A 19,648-nucleotide genomic window follows, 5' to 3' on the forward strand; every position below is an offset into this window, starting at 1 on the left:
TAGCCCCCAAACTCTGGAACGAGTTGCCTCTACATATTAGACTGGCTCCCACACTGCCTGTTTTTAAATCCTATCTTAAAACTCATTTTTATTCCTTGGCTTTTAACTCGGTGTGTTAAAACCAAGAAATGTCTCATTTTTCTGTTAAACCGGTCTTTGTGGCTTAATTGTGTTTTCATGGCCTTTGTTGTTACAGCACTTTGGTCAACTGTTGTCATTTTTAAACGTGCTTTATAAATAAATTTGATTTGATTTATCACACCCCACATTACAAAAGTACTGGACAGATTAAACAACATACTGATGATTTATCTCTCCTAGGAATATTCTGATAATGACGTGATATGAAAGGTCATTAAAATCAAAAGGGTTCATTTATCTGAGGAGCATTAATACGTTCAGCAAATTTCATGGCAAACTGCCGACTAGACTTCACTAGATTCTGAAATAACATTTGAAATGTTGTCCTTATTGTGGCACAAGAGGAAAGGTCAGAGGTCACCGGAAACATTATGATTGACATGAGACAGACAGACAGGTTGACTGATATCAGTAACCTTAAAGATCCCCTCCAGACATGTTTTAGGAAATAACAATAATTAGCTTTGAAAAATGAATTTGTGGGTTTTTCCACACAAAAAGCTCATTTACCTTGATAGAAATTCTTAAAATCACATCTCCTCCATCTCCCTCACTGTAAAATCCAGAATCTATGAATATGCAAATCTTTTTCTTTTCAAAAGTTTTCCTACTTTGACAAAAGATGCCTCCTACTTCACTGTGAGGTCCATTCTCAGTGTATGTGCACTGGAGGTTTCAATTCTCCGTGTCACACTTGTGTAAGTTGCATACTGGACTACGACTGGATCTCCTTGGCTTTCTGGAACTTTAAAGCGAGTTTCAGCTCATTGTTTGGTGTTCTCATAGAGTTGTTTTGGGCTGCAGCAGGCAGCTGTTTTCAGGGAAAAAGCTCTAAAAAGCCACTGTACAATATCTGCTCGGCACCAAATGGCAAACAGACACAGTTACCTGTAGGCTAGCTGGTGAACATAATGCAGCATTTAGCAACTAAAGAGTCAGATATTTCTTTCAGGAGCTGGTAAAGAGCAAAAACTGAGCTAAAAGAGAGTGAATATTGTACTTATATTTACCAGGTGGACAGAAGCACGATTCCAAATGAATGATAATGTTGCTCCATAACAGCTGGATGTGGAAATAAGCAACTGTTTGCTAACAAGTTCAACATGTCAACTTAAAAGCTGAAATATGTCAGTGTTGTGTTCACTACTTGTTTTTGCTGAACACTAGTGGACAAAACAAGTGGTATGAGTCCTTTACAAAATATATTTCACCATATGTGTTGTTTATTAAACTGATTTTGTGTGTCTTTAGTACCCCTTCCTTCCCCACAAAACCTAATGGAGGTGGAGGTTCCTGTTGTTGGGAACAGACAGTGTAACTGTGACTATGGAGTGGGCACAATCACTAACAACATGATCTGCGCTGGGTTACGTGCCGGAGGGAAGGACTCCTGTCAGGTGATCATTTTACCACCTGTTCTTCCTTTAGATTTCCCCTCCTACAAAGATTCTTTCTCCTGACCCACTCCTGAATGTTTCTCTCCTCAAAGGGGGACTCAGGTGGTCCGATGGTAACAAAGACAGGAAGTGTCTGGGTCCAGGCTGGAGTTGTGAGCTTTGGTTTTGGTTGTGCGGAGCCTAATTTCCCAGGAGTCTACGCCAGAGTGTCCGAGTATCAGTCCTGGATCAACAGCCAAATCACCAGCGACCAGCCAGGCTTCGTCACCTTCACGTCCAATGGAACTGACAGTGACCTCAGTGCCAACTGTTCTGGCCTGCCGCCACCTCCAACCACCCTCCCTCCAACCACCCTCCCTCCAACCACCCTCCCTCCAACCAACCTCCCTCCAACCACCCTCCCTCCAACCACCCTCCCTCCAACCACCCTCGCTCCAACCAACCTCCCTCCAACCACCCTCCCTCCAACCACCCTCCCTCCAACCACCCTCCCTCCAACCACCCTCCCTCCAACCACCCTCGCTCCAACCACCCTCCCTCCAACAACCACAGTCAAGCGTGAGTAACTGTAACGTCCAGGCTTTGTGAACAGATCTGACAGATTTTTTACCACAAATTTGAAAAGCTTTGAGATCACACATTTTTCCACACTGTGTGACAGTTTCAGATCTATTCTGTATCAGCTTGTTCCGCCTCTTCATTGAGGATAAATGATCTTTACACTGAGGAAAATGTTCAAACCAAAGGCTCCATGCTTTTTATGGTTGCACTATTCTAACAGAAGAGAAATATTCCAGATGTTTGTGCATCATTTTGGACAAATTTTCACAGTAGTCATCCTAACATGTTTGGTATCTTTGGAAATGTTTGGATCCCTGCTAGAATTTAGAATAAAGTTCTGTGGGTTTGAAGGATGTTTAATGATTAAAATGATAGATTTATCTTCTGTGGTCTTTTTTAAAAATCTTTCATTGTCTGCCTTTTGCCTTTCTCTCCAGCTGTGGTCTGCGGTAGCGCCCCAATCAATTCACGTATTTTGGGAGGAAGCTCGGTGGTGACTGCTGGCATGTGGCCGTGGATGGCGAGCCTTCAGAAGAATGGAAGTCATGTGTGTGGTGGGACTCTAGTGGCTGTGGACTCAGTGCTGAGCAACGCCAACTGCTTCTCAAGGTGAGCCTGATATATCAAGTTAGAAAATATTGACAGACGGACTAACACATGGTTGGTTTTCAAGTTCTTCTCAGTCCTAATTGAGTCGATTTTTCCTCCCACAGTTCACCCACAGCATCTGAATGGACTGTGGTCTTGGGCCGTTTGAACCAGAATGGAGTCAACTCCTTTGAGGTGACACTGAATGTGACAAATATCACCCTAAGCACCCTGACCGGGTCTAATGTAGCAGTGCTGCATCTGGCAGCCCGGCCCACCCTGTCCGACTACATCCAGCCCATCTGCCTGGACAACGGACAGACCTTCACTGTGGGCTCCACATGCTGGGCTGCTGGCTGGAGCTCTGGGCGAGGAGGGGGTGAGTCCTTCACATACAGACTGACACAATAACATTAGCTCTCTTTATCATGTCAAACACTTAGGACATCTGGGTGTTTCCCCTCATCATTTTCCCATTTTCTTATTTTTCCCAACTCTAGTGGAACAAGTTCTGCAGGAGTTCCAGACCACAGTGGTAAATTGTGGGAACACAGCAACCAGTGATGACATTTGTACAGGATCTTTTACACTGGAACAGGTGAATAATGACAATAATGAGTAATATATACCATTTGTTGATATAGTATTTCTCTCTATTTCATCAAGGTATTTGTGAGACTTTAAACATCATAAACGTTAGGTTCCAACAGTGGTAGAAAGTAACTAAGTCCATTTACTCAAATAGTGTACTTAAGCACAGTTTTGAGGTACTTACTCTGACGTCTTACAAAAAGCAGTGTGTAGTCGGGTCACATTTCACATGTCTATGAGTTGTTAACAGCTCCACCAAATAGTGATTTTTCCCTCTAAACTTCTCACATGCTTTCATTTCAATAAATGTTCAAATGATCCAATATTTCAGCAAAAATCAAAGATTAGAGAAAAAGTCCAAAAACTGAAAACAGATTTGTGTATCAGAACTTTCTTTTTTCTTCTTTCCTCTCCCATTAATCATCTCACGACCCCTCAGATTTATCTGCTGACCCTTTGGAGGGGCCCGACCCCTAGGTTGGGAACCACTGGACTAAACTAGCTAACTGTATATAAAGTAGTGTAAACTAGCTCCACCTCCAGCAGCTACAACAGTAACATGCTGCTCTAACACTGATGCTTCACTATTAATAATCTAATGATGTCATATATAATAATATATCAGTCAGAGGGACCAAACCACTACTTTTACTGCAATACTTTAACTACATCAGGCTCATAATACTTATGTACTTAAGTAGGATTTTTCATGCACGACTTTCACTTCTAATGGAGTATTTTTACATTGCTGGTTATTGCTATTGGTACTTTTACTTAAGTGAAGGATCTGAGTACTTCTTCAACCACTGGGTTCAAAGTTGTGGAATGAAATTTCAATTTAGCTGAGCACTCCTCATCCATGTTCAGATATGTTAGAATATAAGACAACATTCATTTGGAATCCTTATTTGAAGGTTTTCCTACAAACTTACCGATAGTGGGACTAAATATGTAATATTTGTCCTGAGGGTGACACTAGAATAAAGGTTGGTTCATACGCTACTCCCTCTAAACAGACACTCAGTAGTTTACTCTTTAGCAACAGTAAATTGAGGTTTCACCTATCATCATCATTTTACGTCATCACAGGTGTAGAGCATGGACCATAGACTGTAAAAACTATGGATGTAGCCATTGTGGTCTCACCCATTGGTTTGTGAACTGCCGTTTTGAAGCCTCGAGTTTAGCGATTTAACTGTGGCCATCTTGGATTTGACCGTCGCCATATTTACTTTTTGGAGCCAGAAGCGACCATATTTGGACGAGAGGGTGGAGCCGACCATAGTGCTAGCTGCTAGCTTGGTTAGCATGGTGCATTTGCAATCTTTAAATGAACAGTTTGACATTTCTGGATTGACATTACTCCCTTCCTAAGATGGCAAAGTCATGACCCCCCCCCACTCTGCCTCTGATTGGCTAGTACTCGTTGCCTCATTGGTTGGGTTGGTTAGGTTTAGGCATGAGGAGTGAGATTCGTTTGGGTTAGGGTAAGAATATCAGGGTAAGACAATCAGAGGCAAACTAGGGTGGGTTATGACTTCGCCATCCTAGGAAAAATATTGCTTACATTGTGAAAGAGACGTCTGTAAATCAGCGGATACAATTTTTTGAGCATCACAACCCCGTCAAATGACTTGTTTCACGATCAGAATTTGATCCATTCGGTCTGATCACATTTCAAAAGTCTGGAAGAGCCGCATGATTGAATTATTTTATCCCCTTTCAAGTTAGCTGGAGGGCTAAACTAGAAGTTAGCCATCTCAGCCGGCAGAAGTCTCTAGTGAGCATGCTCCATGGGAGCATCGGGCCCTTAGAATGTGCGCAGTTTGTTTCCAGGAAGTGTTTTTTTTGGCTTCATGCGCCACTGAGCAACTTAGGAATGAACAGGGGCCCGCCTTTGATGCTGTATTCGGTTCTCTTTATACATCTATGAAAGCTACACACAGCATACGGTTAGCCTAGCTTAGCTCAAAGACTAGAAACAGGGGGAAGAGCTAGCCTGGCTCTGTCCAAAGGTAAACAACAGCACGAATTAACTTCAAAATTATATCATAATACTGATTTAATGTTTGCTGATTTCACCAAAAGGCAGATTTGCAACAAGAAAAATAAGAGGCAGATATTGTTTTTTTAATAGTTTCACAGAATGCTGTGACTGAATGTCCACACCAGTTATTTTAGAAGCTACATGTTGGACGTGAACTAATCCGTCTTTTCTGGTTGTTCAGGATGATTCTGGGGGTCCGATGATGTGTCAGATAGACGGCTCTTGGTTCCAGGCAGCTGTGTTGTCAGGCAACAACACCACCACCAATCAAACACGAGCAGATCCGGTGATGGTCTTCACCAAACTGAGCCGCTATCAGAGCTTCCTGGCTCAGACTGTGGGAGCATTCTTATCTCCAGCCTCCACCAACAGCACCGCACCTAACAGCACTGTGTCCACTAACCAGACCACTACCACGACCATCACCACGACCACCAGCGGGGGCTCACCTGCTCACCCCTTCTTCTTCTTCTTCCATCTCCTCGTCTTCTCTGTGTTCCTCCACCTCACCTTATAGGAACCTACCTTTACTTCTCAATAGGTTTACATGATGTGACGGGCACAAATGAATGTAAACAACCATGAGAGACAATATAGGCTTAACGCTACATTAACTAATCTATGACTCGATTCTGTCTTTATTGGCGACCACTAGGAATAGAGAAGTGAAGTGTGCTGGGTTACATCAGAGTGGTCTTTTAATTAAAGTCTCCTCCACTCAAAAATCTGGTTCCTACAGTTGAATGTTTTAGCTTCACTGTGCAGAATGATGCATGTGCAGAGTTTGACACTAGAAGGCTGTTTTTCTCATTCAGCTACTGAAAGTGGGAAGTTTCTCTGAGCTCATTGTAAATGTAATTTTAAGGGGCGGGACAACAAGCATGAATTGTGACATCACAAATAATTTGGAAGCCAATCATGGTCCAATATTCAACTTACACAAGTGTGATGTGGAACAAACACTGAGAATGGACCTTACAGTGAAGTAGGAGACATCTTGTGTCCAGCAGGAAAACTTTTGACATGAAAAATGCATATTCATAGATCCTGGAATTTTTAATGAGGAAGAAGGAAGAGATGCCATTTTAAGGTTTTTAACAAGATAATTGAACTTTTTTTTGTGGAAAAACCATATCCGACACAAATTATTATTCAAAGTAGGGTATTTAATATACATATTAAACCAAGAGGAATAATTACAGGGACCAATAACTCTTTCAGTGTACATTTTGGCCTGTGAATATATTAAGATAGAATTTAAAAATGTGAACCTATCCTTTAATTTAGTCACTTTTCTAGTATGAACACACTTCACACTCAAAATCTGATTACAATTAGTATTGTGGCGAGGCAAACTTTTCAGGATTTTTTTGATTTTTTAGTTAAAACGACACCTCCAGCTCACTTCTCTACTCTATTCCAACAATAAAACATGATTTGTGCTGTTCGTGTTGGACACAGTTTTATAATTTGGTCATTGTTGACCTTTTTTCTTTTTTGGCCAAATAAGAGATTCTGGATGCTAACTGCTTTCGGTCTATGAATGAAAGGGATAATGTGGGTGTAAAATGAAGAATTATTTAAGCTCCACTGAACAAATGATTGTATATGTAGCCTATGTGGTTTTTTATTGTTATTTTTTAATCAGCACAACAATGAAATATGTGTAATCTTATATGATTTTCACTTTCTGTAGTGTTTAGACATGAAAGATTGTTAAACAGGTTTTCCTGCAGTCTTTAACAAATGGACTGAAAAATCTTGAAGAATCATATTTTAGATGTCTGATGAACACAGTGACAATGATTTGCCTGTCCATCACTTACCTCATAATATCACAGAGCTACTGTACAATAACAGAGGTTACTACCTGAAAAGACAAAGCACTTAAACAGTATTTGCTTTATAAATACTTAAAAGCTGCACTTTAAATTGATGATTATTTTGCCTTGAAAGGTAAATGTCAATTTCAAGTCTTACCAAGCACTGTCACACAAAACTGTCCAGTAAATGTGAAAATTGTAAACAATTTTCCCGTTTGTCATGTTGTCATAATGACCTGCTTTAAACTGAAGTAAAAATCTTTAAAATTTTTCACTTGATTCAGTGACATATTTTTGTGCTGTGAGCCCACATAATGTTACTCTCAGTTTTATTTCTAAAAAGCGACACGTTAATATAGCAGTTAATTTGTTTTGCTTACACAAATAAAGAAATGCACAGAAAAAGTGATTGTATGTGTGTTTAATCTAATACACAGCCTGCATTTATAACTGCGCACTTATCAGGTTTGAATGTAGCAGCTAAATATAGGATGATTAATACATTTGTTCTTGAATTTTTACGTGTTTTGATCAAGACATGAATATTTATGTTTAACAATAAGACTAAGAGTTTATAGAGCCATGCTAGCATCTAGAGGTGGACATGAATGTCTGTGCCAAAGTTCATGGTAATCCATCTTTTTTATTGTAGCGTACCACAAGATGTTTATTTCATTATGTAGTCTTTTTATTGTTGTCTACAATGGTTTAAAATTATTTTTTGGAATTGTCCACATGGTCCACATTAATAATAGTTTGCTTGTATAATCTTATGTAGCTCTGTGGAATATATGCATGTATTGACACATCAGAGTCCTGAGGTCCCACCATCACATTGCTCTAAACAGAGCAACATAGAGAAACAGAGTCCTTGAAGGACTTGCACTTCAGAAGGAGGATCTCCACCAGACTACACGAGACAAGCAACAGCAAAGAAAGGAGAGACTCTCTACCAGTGGCACACTGGCTGCATGTGTTTTCTTTAAAGAGAGAGTTGAAGTTGAAGCAATCATGGAACAAAACTGGCAAACACTGAAGTAGGAAAGGGAACAACAGAAGGTCAAAAGTAAAAGTCTTTAAAAGAAAGTAAAAAGTTTCCCAAATGAGAAATACTCAACTAGCAGGACCTCAAAACTGTACTCATCTGATGATGTTGACACCATTAGACAAATGTAAAATTCTTTCAGCAGTTTGAGCTTCCAACCCACTATTTCGATCTGATCCAAAGTGATAGACCAACCGACACCAACACTGCTAGTGTAGCGAAAAGTAATGAAGGAGGATACCATCCGCTGGTAAAAACAAAAAAATTGTTTGTTTATCTTTTAACATAAAAGGTCAAAAGAAAAAACTCAGTTAAAAGACAAGTAGTCTGGTTTAAGGTGCTAACCATGAACTGCAACATCCACAGTTTGAGTCTGGCCAGAAACCTTTGTTGCATGTGGTTCCCCATCACTCTCCACCCTCTTCTGTCATCTCTCTCCTGTAAACTTATTATTGAGGCTTTCCAAAAGTCTAGTATCTGTTTATGTTCTAATAAGATGCAGCATGCTCTACTGTTGTCTGTCTGATCAAATAATTTCATTTTTGTTGTTCAGAATCTCATCTGTACCTCAGGTTATGAGTGAGTTACAGACGTGGCAAAAATTATTGGTACCCTTGCATTTTATTAAAATAATGCACCATTCACCCTGAACAGTGTTGAAATTAAAATATATTTTAATATAATTGATTTGTAGTGATACTTTAAGTAGACTATTGTGTTGTAAATAGTATCATAGGTGTTTTCAATCCTATATTCACTCATGCAGCTGGTTTAAAAGGAAAACATTACTCACTCTGCTGTTTTGTGCCACTGTGTGCATCACATTGAACATGGAAAACAGAAGGAAAACTAGAGAGTGGTCTGAAGACATTAGAAAATAGTCAAGCATGGTCAACATAACGGTTACAAGACCATATCCAAAGAGCTTAATGTTCGTGTGACCATTATTTACAATATTATTAAGAAGTTTAAGGCCCAAGGAACTGTAGCCAACATCTCTGGACGTGGTCGCAAGAGGAAAATTGGCCCGAGATTGAACAGAAGGATTGCTCAAATGGTTGAGAAAGAACCAAGGAAAACTTCAATACAGATCCAAGCTGATTTTCAAGTTCAAGGTACAGTAGTTTCAAAGCTGAAGGAAAGGAATTCAAAAGTTATTAAGTAATGGTCTGATACAATAGGATTTTGTGGAAAAACTATTAAATGTTCAATTTCGATACGCTAAATCAGAAGAAGATGGAGGGTGTGGTTAAAATAGTGAGTGGGTTTAGTTACACTCTGAGAGAAGCCAATTGAGTCTAATAATAAGATAAATGCAGTGCTAAAACTATCATTATCAATGTCCATATGAATATTAAAATCACCTACTATAATTACTTTATCTGTACTAAGGACTAAGTTTGATAAAAACTCTGAGAATTAAGATAAAAATTCAGAGTATGGGCCAGGGGGACGGTACACTATAACAAATAGAATTGGCTGTTAAGTTTTCCAGGTTGGGTGAGAGAGACTAAGAACAGAGCTTTCGAATGAGTTATAATTAAGTTTAGGTCTAGGGCTGAGAGTAAATTCATTTAGGCTGACATATTCTTCATGATACAGCCAGGTTTCAGTAAGACAAAATAAATCAATATGATAATCTGAAATTAGATCGTTTACTAATACAGCTTTAGATGACATGAGATCTAATATTTAAGAGTCCATTTAATTCTTCTATTTTGTTGTACTATTGCAGTGGTGGTGTTAATTTTTATCAGATTTTATAAATGAATCCTCTTCTGTTTACTTTAGATTTAATTGATTTAAGTGGTTGGGGGACGGACACAGTCTCTATGTGGTTTTGGGTGGGTAACTGCTCTAACTGAAGCACAGAGAAGTGTGTAGGACTGCAGCTCTGCCTACTGGTCACAACTCTAGGTTGTCATGGTTTTCCCCCTAAACTTTATTTAAAAATACACAAAATGTCATGCCAGCAGGTGTATTCCATGTATACCTTTTATGATTGGTTGGTTTGTAGACCTCTATGTAGGTTGTGGCAGCAGTCACATTTACATAATTTGGTCTTAAATTTCTGACTTTCTGTATTTCCCTCAGGCTGTTTTCTGGTCAGCAAATCAGCTGTTGGGCTCATATGTTTTAGTGACATTTCGTGAGTCACAATGTGATGTAATTGGAGTCTGATATCAATTAAGATATATCATTATTATTATCATCATCATCATCATCATCATTATTATCATCTCCACTGTCGTTGTCCCACTGATATGTGTATCACTGGAGCATATCACTGCAAAACTTTCAAAACTGACAAACTGAATGAAGCATGAGTGATGTTTGAAGCTTTGTGACGTCATCAGTCACATGGTTTTCTTCATTTGACACAAACTCTGACACATACTGTACTGAAACTGTGCGCTTCCCATGACTGAAACAAGCCTCAGAGCTTCGCTGTCATCCACCCATCACTTGCAGAACATCAAGATAAGATGTAAACTGATTCAAACAAAAATCTGTGTCTTTAATGACCAAAATGTTTTCACAGGGTTGGTTTTGTCTGATAATAAGTGTAATATTTCTTTAATTCAGGCCTTTCTTCTTTTTCTTCTTGTATTTAAGTATTTTTCCATTATGTAACATAATGTTGGCTCAATACGTCAGTAAATAATTTGTGTAAAACCCTTCCTGTACAAACACACACACACCTGTTCATCCTATAGCTGTAGTTCATTGGTCGTTCATGAGGTAATCAGTGTATTGTTATTTCCAGGGGTGACCGCAGACAGGAGCGGCGAGGTCGTCCCTACTAAACCACCTCCTCCCACCTCAGTGCAAAGAGCAGTATGTGTACCTCTGTCCACACTGGGCCCAGCCCCACCTTTCACCTTTTACATAACTCTGTTAGCTCTCACTTTGATCCTCTTGATTCACTGTGTAGAAAAAGGTGACTATCATTGTTCTTTATGTTTGCTCTTTTTAATGTGACTCACTTTATTAACATCTATAAACACTCTTTATTCTGCTCAGTGGGGCCTCATTTATAAAAACAGTCTCAGGACTAAATTCTAAGAAACTTTATGCCCGAAACCTCATACAAAACCCGAGATTCATAAAACGGATGATGGAAAGGTGATAGTGGAAGACGAGTTTTTGAATTTTCTTGTTGTCAAAATAAGGATACTAAGCCACAATGAAATTGTTTTGCTGGCTTCACACAACTTCTCATCGGAGTGGATTCAAGAGTCCAAGAGGCTCCTATTTGAAGTTTGTTTGAATACTTCACAATGCTGTGTGTAGCCCAGGCTCTAAAATGACACCCTGTAATATTAGAATTATCCCTTTAAAATAATTCATCTTAATTGAGAAGTTAATAATTCATTGAAAAGCCGTTAAAATCCTTGAAAACAATTCATTTTATTTTGAATCAAACAAACAATTAATTTAGGTTGGTTATATACATTAAGAAAATAATAATACGAAGAACTATTAAAAAGTGTTGGTATAAAAATAACATTTGGAGTAAATATCATTCAAATAACAAATAACAAATATAAATGACTACATCTGTTAAAAGTTTTTTAAAATCACGAAACTATGTGCATAAAGGGAGAAACACAGCCAACATTGTATTTTCCAAGCAGCAGTGAAGGACTCAGTATGACAAGATCCCCAAATAACAAATCAATGGACCCCACTAGTCCCAGGTGATCGGCTGCAGTTCCGCTTCCTGTTATAACTTCCTGTTTTAAAAAACAACCTATGCTGGCTACGTCGAGTGCTGTTGGGACATAGAGAAAATAAAATCTTTTGTCATCCGTTGGGCAAGAACTAAAAATGATCTTCTGAACGAAGTAATATTAATTCTAGATGATGTTAAACAGCTGCTGACCGCCATACTGTTGCATTTAAGATTGTAAAGCAGCGTGAGAGGCCGGATGATTTTCGCGGGTCTGCCGAGGTGAAATGCTGTAAACCTCATTCATACTTTGACTCAGCGGTGAGTGAAAACACTATAAAACCTGTTAAGATGACTGTAAGGCAGCTGATATTTATGTTAATTGGTGCTGATAGCCGTTAAAAGGTGCTAATAGTGCTCTATCTGAGACTGTGTTTTGTGATGCTAATAGCGTGTTAACTTGAGCCTAGCCACTTAGCTGGCATGATTATTTGGTGTTACGTGCAATTTATGTTTATTTTATGTTTATGGTAATTAAAGAGGTTAATATTTAGTGCAATCTCTCACTGTTACCGGTGCAAGGAGAGACAATTAAGCACGTTAAGCCTTAATGCCTTACGTTACTATTAATGCTTACTGCATTTGATGCAATTTTGACCAAATTAAAGGGGTACTCCACAGTATTTTATTTTATTTTTGTAAAATGTACTTTTGTTAGTTACTTGTGTAACCACATAATTTTGAGTATTTGTAGATGGTTATTAATGTGTAATTGAACATGATTATAAGAAGCACTTTGAATGTATTTATAGTTACACAACTACAAATGAACACTTGAAACTAAAGATATATTTTTGTTGTACAACTAAACCTTTTTGAGAACACGATTTGAACTAATTAATACAAAATATTATTAATTGGTAATAATTCACGGGAGATTAGAAAATGAACATGATTTATGCAGACAGTATGAATGTAATGAGATATTTGGATCTCATCTGGCCTGTCTCTAGGTCAGGTTTTTGGTGATACCATAAAGAAAAAGGGGACGCAGCCAGTATTTCCTGCCGGACTCCTGCAAGGCTTCAGATCCCTAGATCCAGAGATTCCCAGTGTGAACTGGGTGGCGAGCCGAACCAAACCACTGGTATTGAACCTGAGATGCGTGCAGAGTTCCTTGGTTTCTCCTTTCTCACAGACCGTGTGGTAGGACTAAAATAGACAGTGATACACTGACATTTGGTCGGAAAAAGGGCCCCAACGCAATAAGGACTAACTTTGGGAACAAAGGGTATCTTTTGTTTTATTTTGCCGGCTTTATTATTTTAGTTTGTTATTTTTCATACATTGTTCTTTCCAAAAAAGCTGTTGTATTACATGTTGACTTTTCAGCTTGAAATAACAAGTGGCCACAAACATACAAACCATTGTGGTCTGTGTCATTATTGATGTTCAAAATATTGGCTCTTAAAAGCTTAGTGTCTTCTGTTACTGGTCCAGTTATTACTATTGACTATTACTTACCTGTGCTCTGTTATTACATCGTAACAAGGGTTACAGAACTTGCGAGCCAGCTAGGAGCCAATTAATTTCAATATCAATACTGAAATCATGTCCAATATGGACTTTGTACAAAGGTATGGTGTTAGAATCCCAAATGCAGTTATTGTTAATGGTCTGACACAGATAGCTGATCAAGATGAACAGGTAATTGACTATCTAAAGAAGTATGGCAAAATTGAGAGATCCCTTGTTGTTGATGATCTATCAGACGAACTCTACCAAAACCTGATCGTTGAGTACTCGAGTGGTTCAGCCTTGGAAGGCTTAGAACCTCACTTGTCGCGTACGTACACAGTACATAGCAATCCCCCCATTGCCTATGAAGTAAAGACACTAAGCAGTGTGTACACTACTAAGATCGGCAGCAATGTTACCAAGACATATCTGGCTGAGCTCAAGGAGCTGGCTAAGCAGAGTGGTAAAGATTATGGTGAGGTGCTGAAAGAAATGATGTCTCAGATCGGTGAAGATGTTGAAGCTATGCAACCCCGAGCTGAAGGCCCTCCCCCCATACCTGCTGAGCCCACTGTCTTCATACCATCACCTCTGGGCCCTGAGCAACAGCCTCTCATCTCATTCTCAGATATATCACCAAGCAATAATGGCTTAGGTGCCACTGACTCTGCCCTACTCACTAATGAAAAGAGATTACCATCCCTTTCGGTAAGTGATATGAATCCACCTGAAGTCCAGAAGGTCGTGGTTGAGCACATCATATGGAGACAGGATGCTGTCCCACAAGTGCAATCCCCAGTGAGACTCCGCTCCTTCTCTGGAAAGGCCCCCAGACCTAATAATGAAACCGACTATGATACTTGGCGCTCACATATTGAGATGCTCCAAACTGATTCCAGCATGTCCCCCCTGCAAATATCCAGAAAGATCTTTGAAAGCTTGCTCCCGCCCGCAGCTGACGTCAAAGGGCTACGGCCTGTGTCACCCCCTTCAGCCTATCTACAGCTACTAGACTCAGCTTTTGGCACCGTGGAAGATGGGGAGGAACTTTTCGCTCGATTCCTGAACACCCTCCAAGATCTGGGTGAGAGGCCCTCCGCTTACCTCCATCGGCTGCAGCTAGTTTTAAACCTTGCGATTAAAAAGGGGCGGGGTTGTACACGAGGAGGTAGACAGACACCTTCTTAAGCAGTTCTGCAGGGGGTGTTGGGATAATGCCTTGCTCAACACCCTGCAACTCGAACAAAAGAAAAGTAGTCCACCCTCATTTTCAGATCTCTTGCTAATGATACGCTCTGAAGAAGACAAACAGCAAGCGTAAGCCAGTCGTATGAAAAAACATATGGGTGCTACAAAGCAGAAAGCCCAGTTGCAGTTCCATGGTGCATATGCCTGTGTGCCAGAGGAGAGTCATGAGATTGGCCTCAGTGCTATTGAGGACTTGAGGAAACAGGTGGTTAGTCTACAGAGTCAACTAACCTCATTCATGCAAACGAAAAGGACAAAGGGGGGTGGCGACAAGGGAGCAGCTGGGAAGTTTCAGAGTAGAGTATCAGGGCCAGATGATGCCAAGACAGACATGCGAGAACCGATCAAAAAGAACCCGGCAAACAAACCCAAACACGGGTACTGCTTCAACTGTGGGGAAGATGGACACATTGCTCCATCTTGCACCAGCACAGCAAACCCAGCTTTAGTAGCTGAAAAGAGGAAGCAGTTTGAGGAAAAGCAGCACAGGTGGGAAACACAAAATGGTCCCAGCCCGCCTTTAAACGAGTAACAGGCCCTGTTGCGGGACAAACAGGGGCTGAGGAGAGTCAGCAACATCCCCCAGATGTAAACAAACCCCCAGCTGGAAGAGTCAAAGCCCAATCATGTTCCAGCCTGGAACATGTGTATCGAAACCCACCTTTCCGGCTTCCCAAGCGGTTGGTTGGCACCAAGAGTACGGCTCGAGTGACCATAAAAGACGAAACAGTCAACTGCCTGCTTGACACAGGTTCACAAGTAACAACCATTCCTCAGTCGTTCTACACACAACATCTTTCAGAGCAAGAGATTAAGCCATTATTCAACAGACAACAGAGGGAGCAGCGGGGCAGTCCGTCCCCTATTTGGGCTATGTTGAGTTGGCTGTAACTTTCCCAAAAGAACTTGTGGGGGCATCAGTTGATGTAAACACACTTGCCCTAGTCATACCTGACTTTGAAGCCGTCACAGAGCCCCTTGTGCTTATAGGCACTAATACCCTTGATGTGCTCTATGACATCTATTCCAAAACTGGAATGACACATCAGCCTACCCCGCACGGTTACAGAGCATAATACTTGAGGTGAGACACAAGCGGGCAAACAACATCTAGCCCTGCGGTGTAGTGAGGCTACATGGGAAGAGCTCCCAAATCATTCCAGCTGGTGAAACTGTTGTACTGGAGGGAGTTGCTCCAATGAACGGGTTCCAGAGCGAGAAGTCCGTTCTTATCGAACATCCATCTTCATCCTCCTTGCAAGGTGGTTTGCTTGTTAAAGCTGCCCTGATTGATCTTCCCCAATGGCGGCCCAATAAGCTACCAGTTGTGATCTGTAATGAGTCTGATCATGATATTGCCATTCCTGCAAAGTGCACAATAGCACAGATCTGTACTTACCAGACCATATTGTTAAAGGAGCACAGTGTGGCCAAGGCACCTGAGCCATTCCAAGGGTCGCCAGAGACAAAGCTCTCCCAAAAGCCTGCTCTAAGCTTTAACTTTGGCGAGTCCCCAGTCCCACCTGAGTGGAAAGAACGCATCACTCGGAAACTCAACAACATGCTTGACGTGTTTGCGCTACACGACTTGGATTTCGGCCGAACAGATAAGGTAACGCATCACATAAAGCTCTCGGATGAAACTCCCTTCAAACTGCGCCCTCGACCAATCCACCCACAAGACCTTGAGGCAGTTCGGAAACACATCCAAGAGCTTCTTGATGCAGGAGTCATCAGAGAGTCGGAGTCACCATTCTTGTCACCAATTGTGGTGGTCAGGAAAAAAAATGGCCAGGTCCGCTTGTGCATAGATTACAGGCGTCTCAATCTCCAGACCATTAAGGATGCATATTCTCTCCCCAAACTTGAGGACACGTTCTGTGCTCTCAATGGCTCCCAGTGGTTCTCTGTCCTCGATTTAAAATCAGGGTTTTATCAGATAGAGGTTGAGGAGGCAGACAAACCAAAAACTGCTTTTGTGTGCCCTCTCGGGTTCTGGGAGTTCAGTCGCATGCCTCAGGGAGTGACGAATGCTCCGAGCACATTTCAAAGATTAATGGAAAAGTGCATGGGAGACATGCATTTAAAGGATGTGTTGGTCTTCCTCGACGACTTGATTGTGTTCTCCAGAACCCTAGAGCAACATGAGGAGAAGTTGATAAAAGTGCTCTCTCGTCTCAAAGAGTTTGGTCTGAAACTGTCCCCGGAAAAGTGTGTCTTCTTTCAGACGTCAGTCCGTTACCTTGGCCATGTGGTGTCCAGGAATGGAGTACAAACCGATCCAGAGAATATCTCTGCCCTTAAGACTTGGCCAATTCCCCAGAACTTGCAAGAATTAAGATCCTTCCTTGGGTTTGCTGGGTACTATAGGAGGTGTGTTAAAGGTTATTCCAGTATCGTGAAGCCCCTCCATGATCTAACTTCGGGTTACCCACCTTCTCAAAAGAAGGTGAAGATGAAACAGAAATCAGAACAGTACCATAATCCAAAGGAGCTCTTTGGGGAATGATGGTCCCCTGCTTGCCAGCAAGCATTCGAGACCGTCATTAGCAAACTTACCACCGCACCTGTGCTGGGTTTTGCGGATCCCCAGAAGCCCTATGTGCTCCACACTGACGCCAGTACCACCGGGCTTGGTGCTGTCCTGTATCAGGAGCAAGAGGGTCAGCTCCGAGTTATTGGCTACGCGAGCAGAGGGCTGTCCTGTAGTGAAAGTCGCTACCCAGTGCATGAATTAGAATTCTTAGCGCTAAAGTGGTCAGTCACTGAAAAGTTCAGCGATAACCTACATGGTAACCATTTCACCGTTGTTACTGATAACAACCCGCTGACTTATATACTGACCTCAGCAAAACTGGATGCGACAAGCTATAGATGGCTGGCAGCACTGTCCACATTCTCATTCAAACTTCTTTACCGGCCTGGAAAGCAGAACGGTGATGCGGACGGCTTGTCCCGTAGGCCGCATGGAAAGTTGGAGGATGACCTCAAATCCCAGAAGGAGAGAGAACGTATTCTCCAGTTCACCCGAGATCACCTCTCTGATCCAGAAAACATTGACGCAGTCGATCAAGCAGTCGTGCAATCCATCTGTGAAAGGCAGCTTATCTACAGTGTCAATGGTGATGAAAGTAGCGCTGATAATGTTGCCCTAGTTGAATGTCTTGCCATCTCTGCTAATGCTGTGCCCGACAGCTATGAGCAGGAGGGTCAATTTGGAGGATTGCCAGTCATCCCCCATCTATCTGAAGCAGAGCTGATAGATAAACAACGGACAGACCAATGTATAAGGCATGTCATTTCCCAAATCGAGTATGGGGACACACCATCCCCCACCTTCCGGAATCAACTCCCTGACCTCCCACTCCTGCTCCGAGAGCTAAATCGCCTTGAGCTCTTGAATAATGTCTTGTACAGACGTCGTCAAGAGGGTCCCAAAACAACCTACCAACTTGTGCTCCCAGCTGAGCTCCGTGACACAGTTCTGACCAGCCTGCATGACCATATGGGTCACATGGGAGTGGACCGTACAATGGATCTCGTAAGGTCCCAATTCTACTGGCCGAGGATGGCTGTGGATGTGGAGAGGAAGGTGAGGACATGTGGCAGATGCGTGCAGAGGAAGGCACCACCTGAGAGAGCGGCGCCCTTGGTCAACATTAACACCACTAGACCCCTTGAACTCCTTTGTATGGACTTTCTCTCTCTTGAACCTGATAAAAGTGGGACCAAAGACATCCTTGTGATCAAGGATCACTTTACCAAATTTGCGGTTGCCATTCCTACACCTAACCAAAAGGCACGCACAGTGGCAAAGTGTCTGTGGGAGAACTTAATGGTGCACTACGGCATGCTGGAAAAGCTACATAGCGACCAGGGGCCAGATTTCGAATCTCGCATGATAAAAGAGCTCTGTCAAGTGGCTGGCATACAAAAAGTAAGGACAACCCCATGCCACCCTAGAGGCAACCCTGTTGAGCGATTTAATTGCACCTTACTAGACATGCTAGGCACCCTTCAGAACCAAGAAAAGTCTCATTGGCGTGATTTTGTAAAACCCCTGGTCCACGCTTATAATTGCACCAGGAATGACGTGACAGGTTTCACACCATACGAATCAATGTTCGGGCGCCAGCCTCGCCTGCCGGTTGATCTGGCATTTGGATTACCAGTGCGTGGCAGCCAACACACATCACATTCCGAGTATGTGCAAAACCTTAAGTCACGGCTCGGGGAAAGCTACAAACTAGCCATGGATAACGCTGCAAAGACAGCACACAAAAACAAAACACAGTTTGACAGGCGCGTGACTGCTTCAGACTTGGAAGCTGGAGACCGAGTACTGATCAGGAATGTCCGCATCCGGGGGAAGCATAAGATCTCAGACAAAGGGAGTCGATTGTCCATGTAGTGGTGAGCAGAGCAGGCACCCTTCCTGTCTATACGGTTAAACCCGAAAACAAGGATGGTCCTTTAAGGACACTGCATAGAGACTTACTCCTCCCATGTGGATACTTACCTACAAAGGAAAGCATTGAACCTGTTCAGCGGCCTGCAAAGCACAGACCAGCAACTCGTGTAAATCCTGCTGTAGATGCCGATCGTTCCTCGGAGGAGGACGATGAGCTCATTCCAGTCTACTGGTTCAACCAACCCCCACAAGCTCAGGTCCCTGCAGTGCATGGGAGCCCAGTACTGCCTGATCCACCGATGTCTAACGAGCAAGATACACAGCATACTGAACCTCCAGATGTATGTTCTGTCGAGAGCCCAGTGAATGCTCAGAATGCTGATTGCACTCCCGAAATTGACAAACAACCTGATATGTCCGATTGTACACCAGACAGTCCCCTGACACTTGACAAACCTACCAGCCGTCAGGGTGACACTGAGTACCTATCTACTGAAAGAGTAATTCTAACTGGACAAATACATGAAACAGACCAACCCAAAAGTGTATGCCTTGGGGAAAAAGAAAACTTACCTGATAATGTTGATGACATCTGGAATGAACAG

General features: G+C 41.9%; 2 protein-coding genes across 2 annotated transcripts in view; both read left to right on the plus strand.

The window, feature by feature from the left end:
* The window catches only part of LOC122966422 (transmembrane protease serine 9-like), a 59,879-nt gene that overhangs the window by 11,036 nt on the left and 29,195 nt on the right, over window positions 1-19,648 (plus strand). The window lies entirely within an intron of this gene.
* Window positions 11,752-15,462, plus strand: LOC122966423. Its single transcript, XM_044330632.1, has 2 exons — window positions 11,752-12,187; window positions 12,880-15,462. The coding sequence occupies exon 2, from the start codon at window positions 13,478-13,480 to the stop codon at window positions 14,570-14,572; it is 1,095 nt and encodes a 364-aa protein (XP_044186567.1). The 5' UTR covers window positions 11,752-12,187; window positions 12,880-13,477; the 3' UTR covers window positions 14,573-15,462.

This window comes from Thunnus albacares, chromosome 17, assembly GCF_914725855.1.
Source record: "Thunnus albacares chromosome 17, fThuAlb1.1, whole genome shotgun sequence".
In the NCBI taxonomy this organism is placed as follows: Eukaryota; Metazoa; Chordata; class Actinopteri; order Scombriformes; family Scombridae; genus Thunnus; species Thunnus albacares.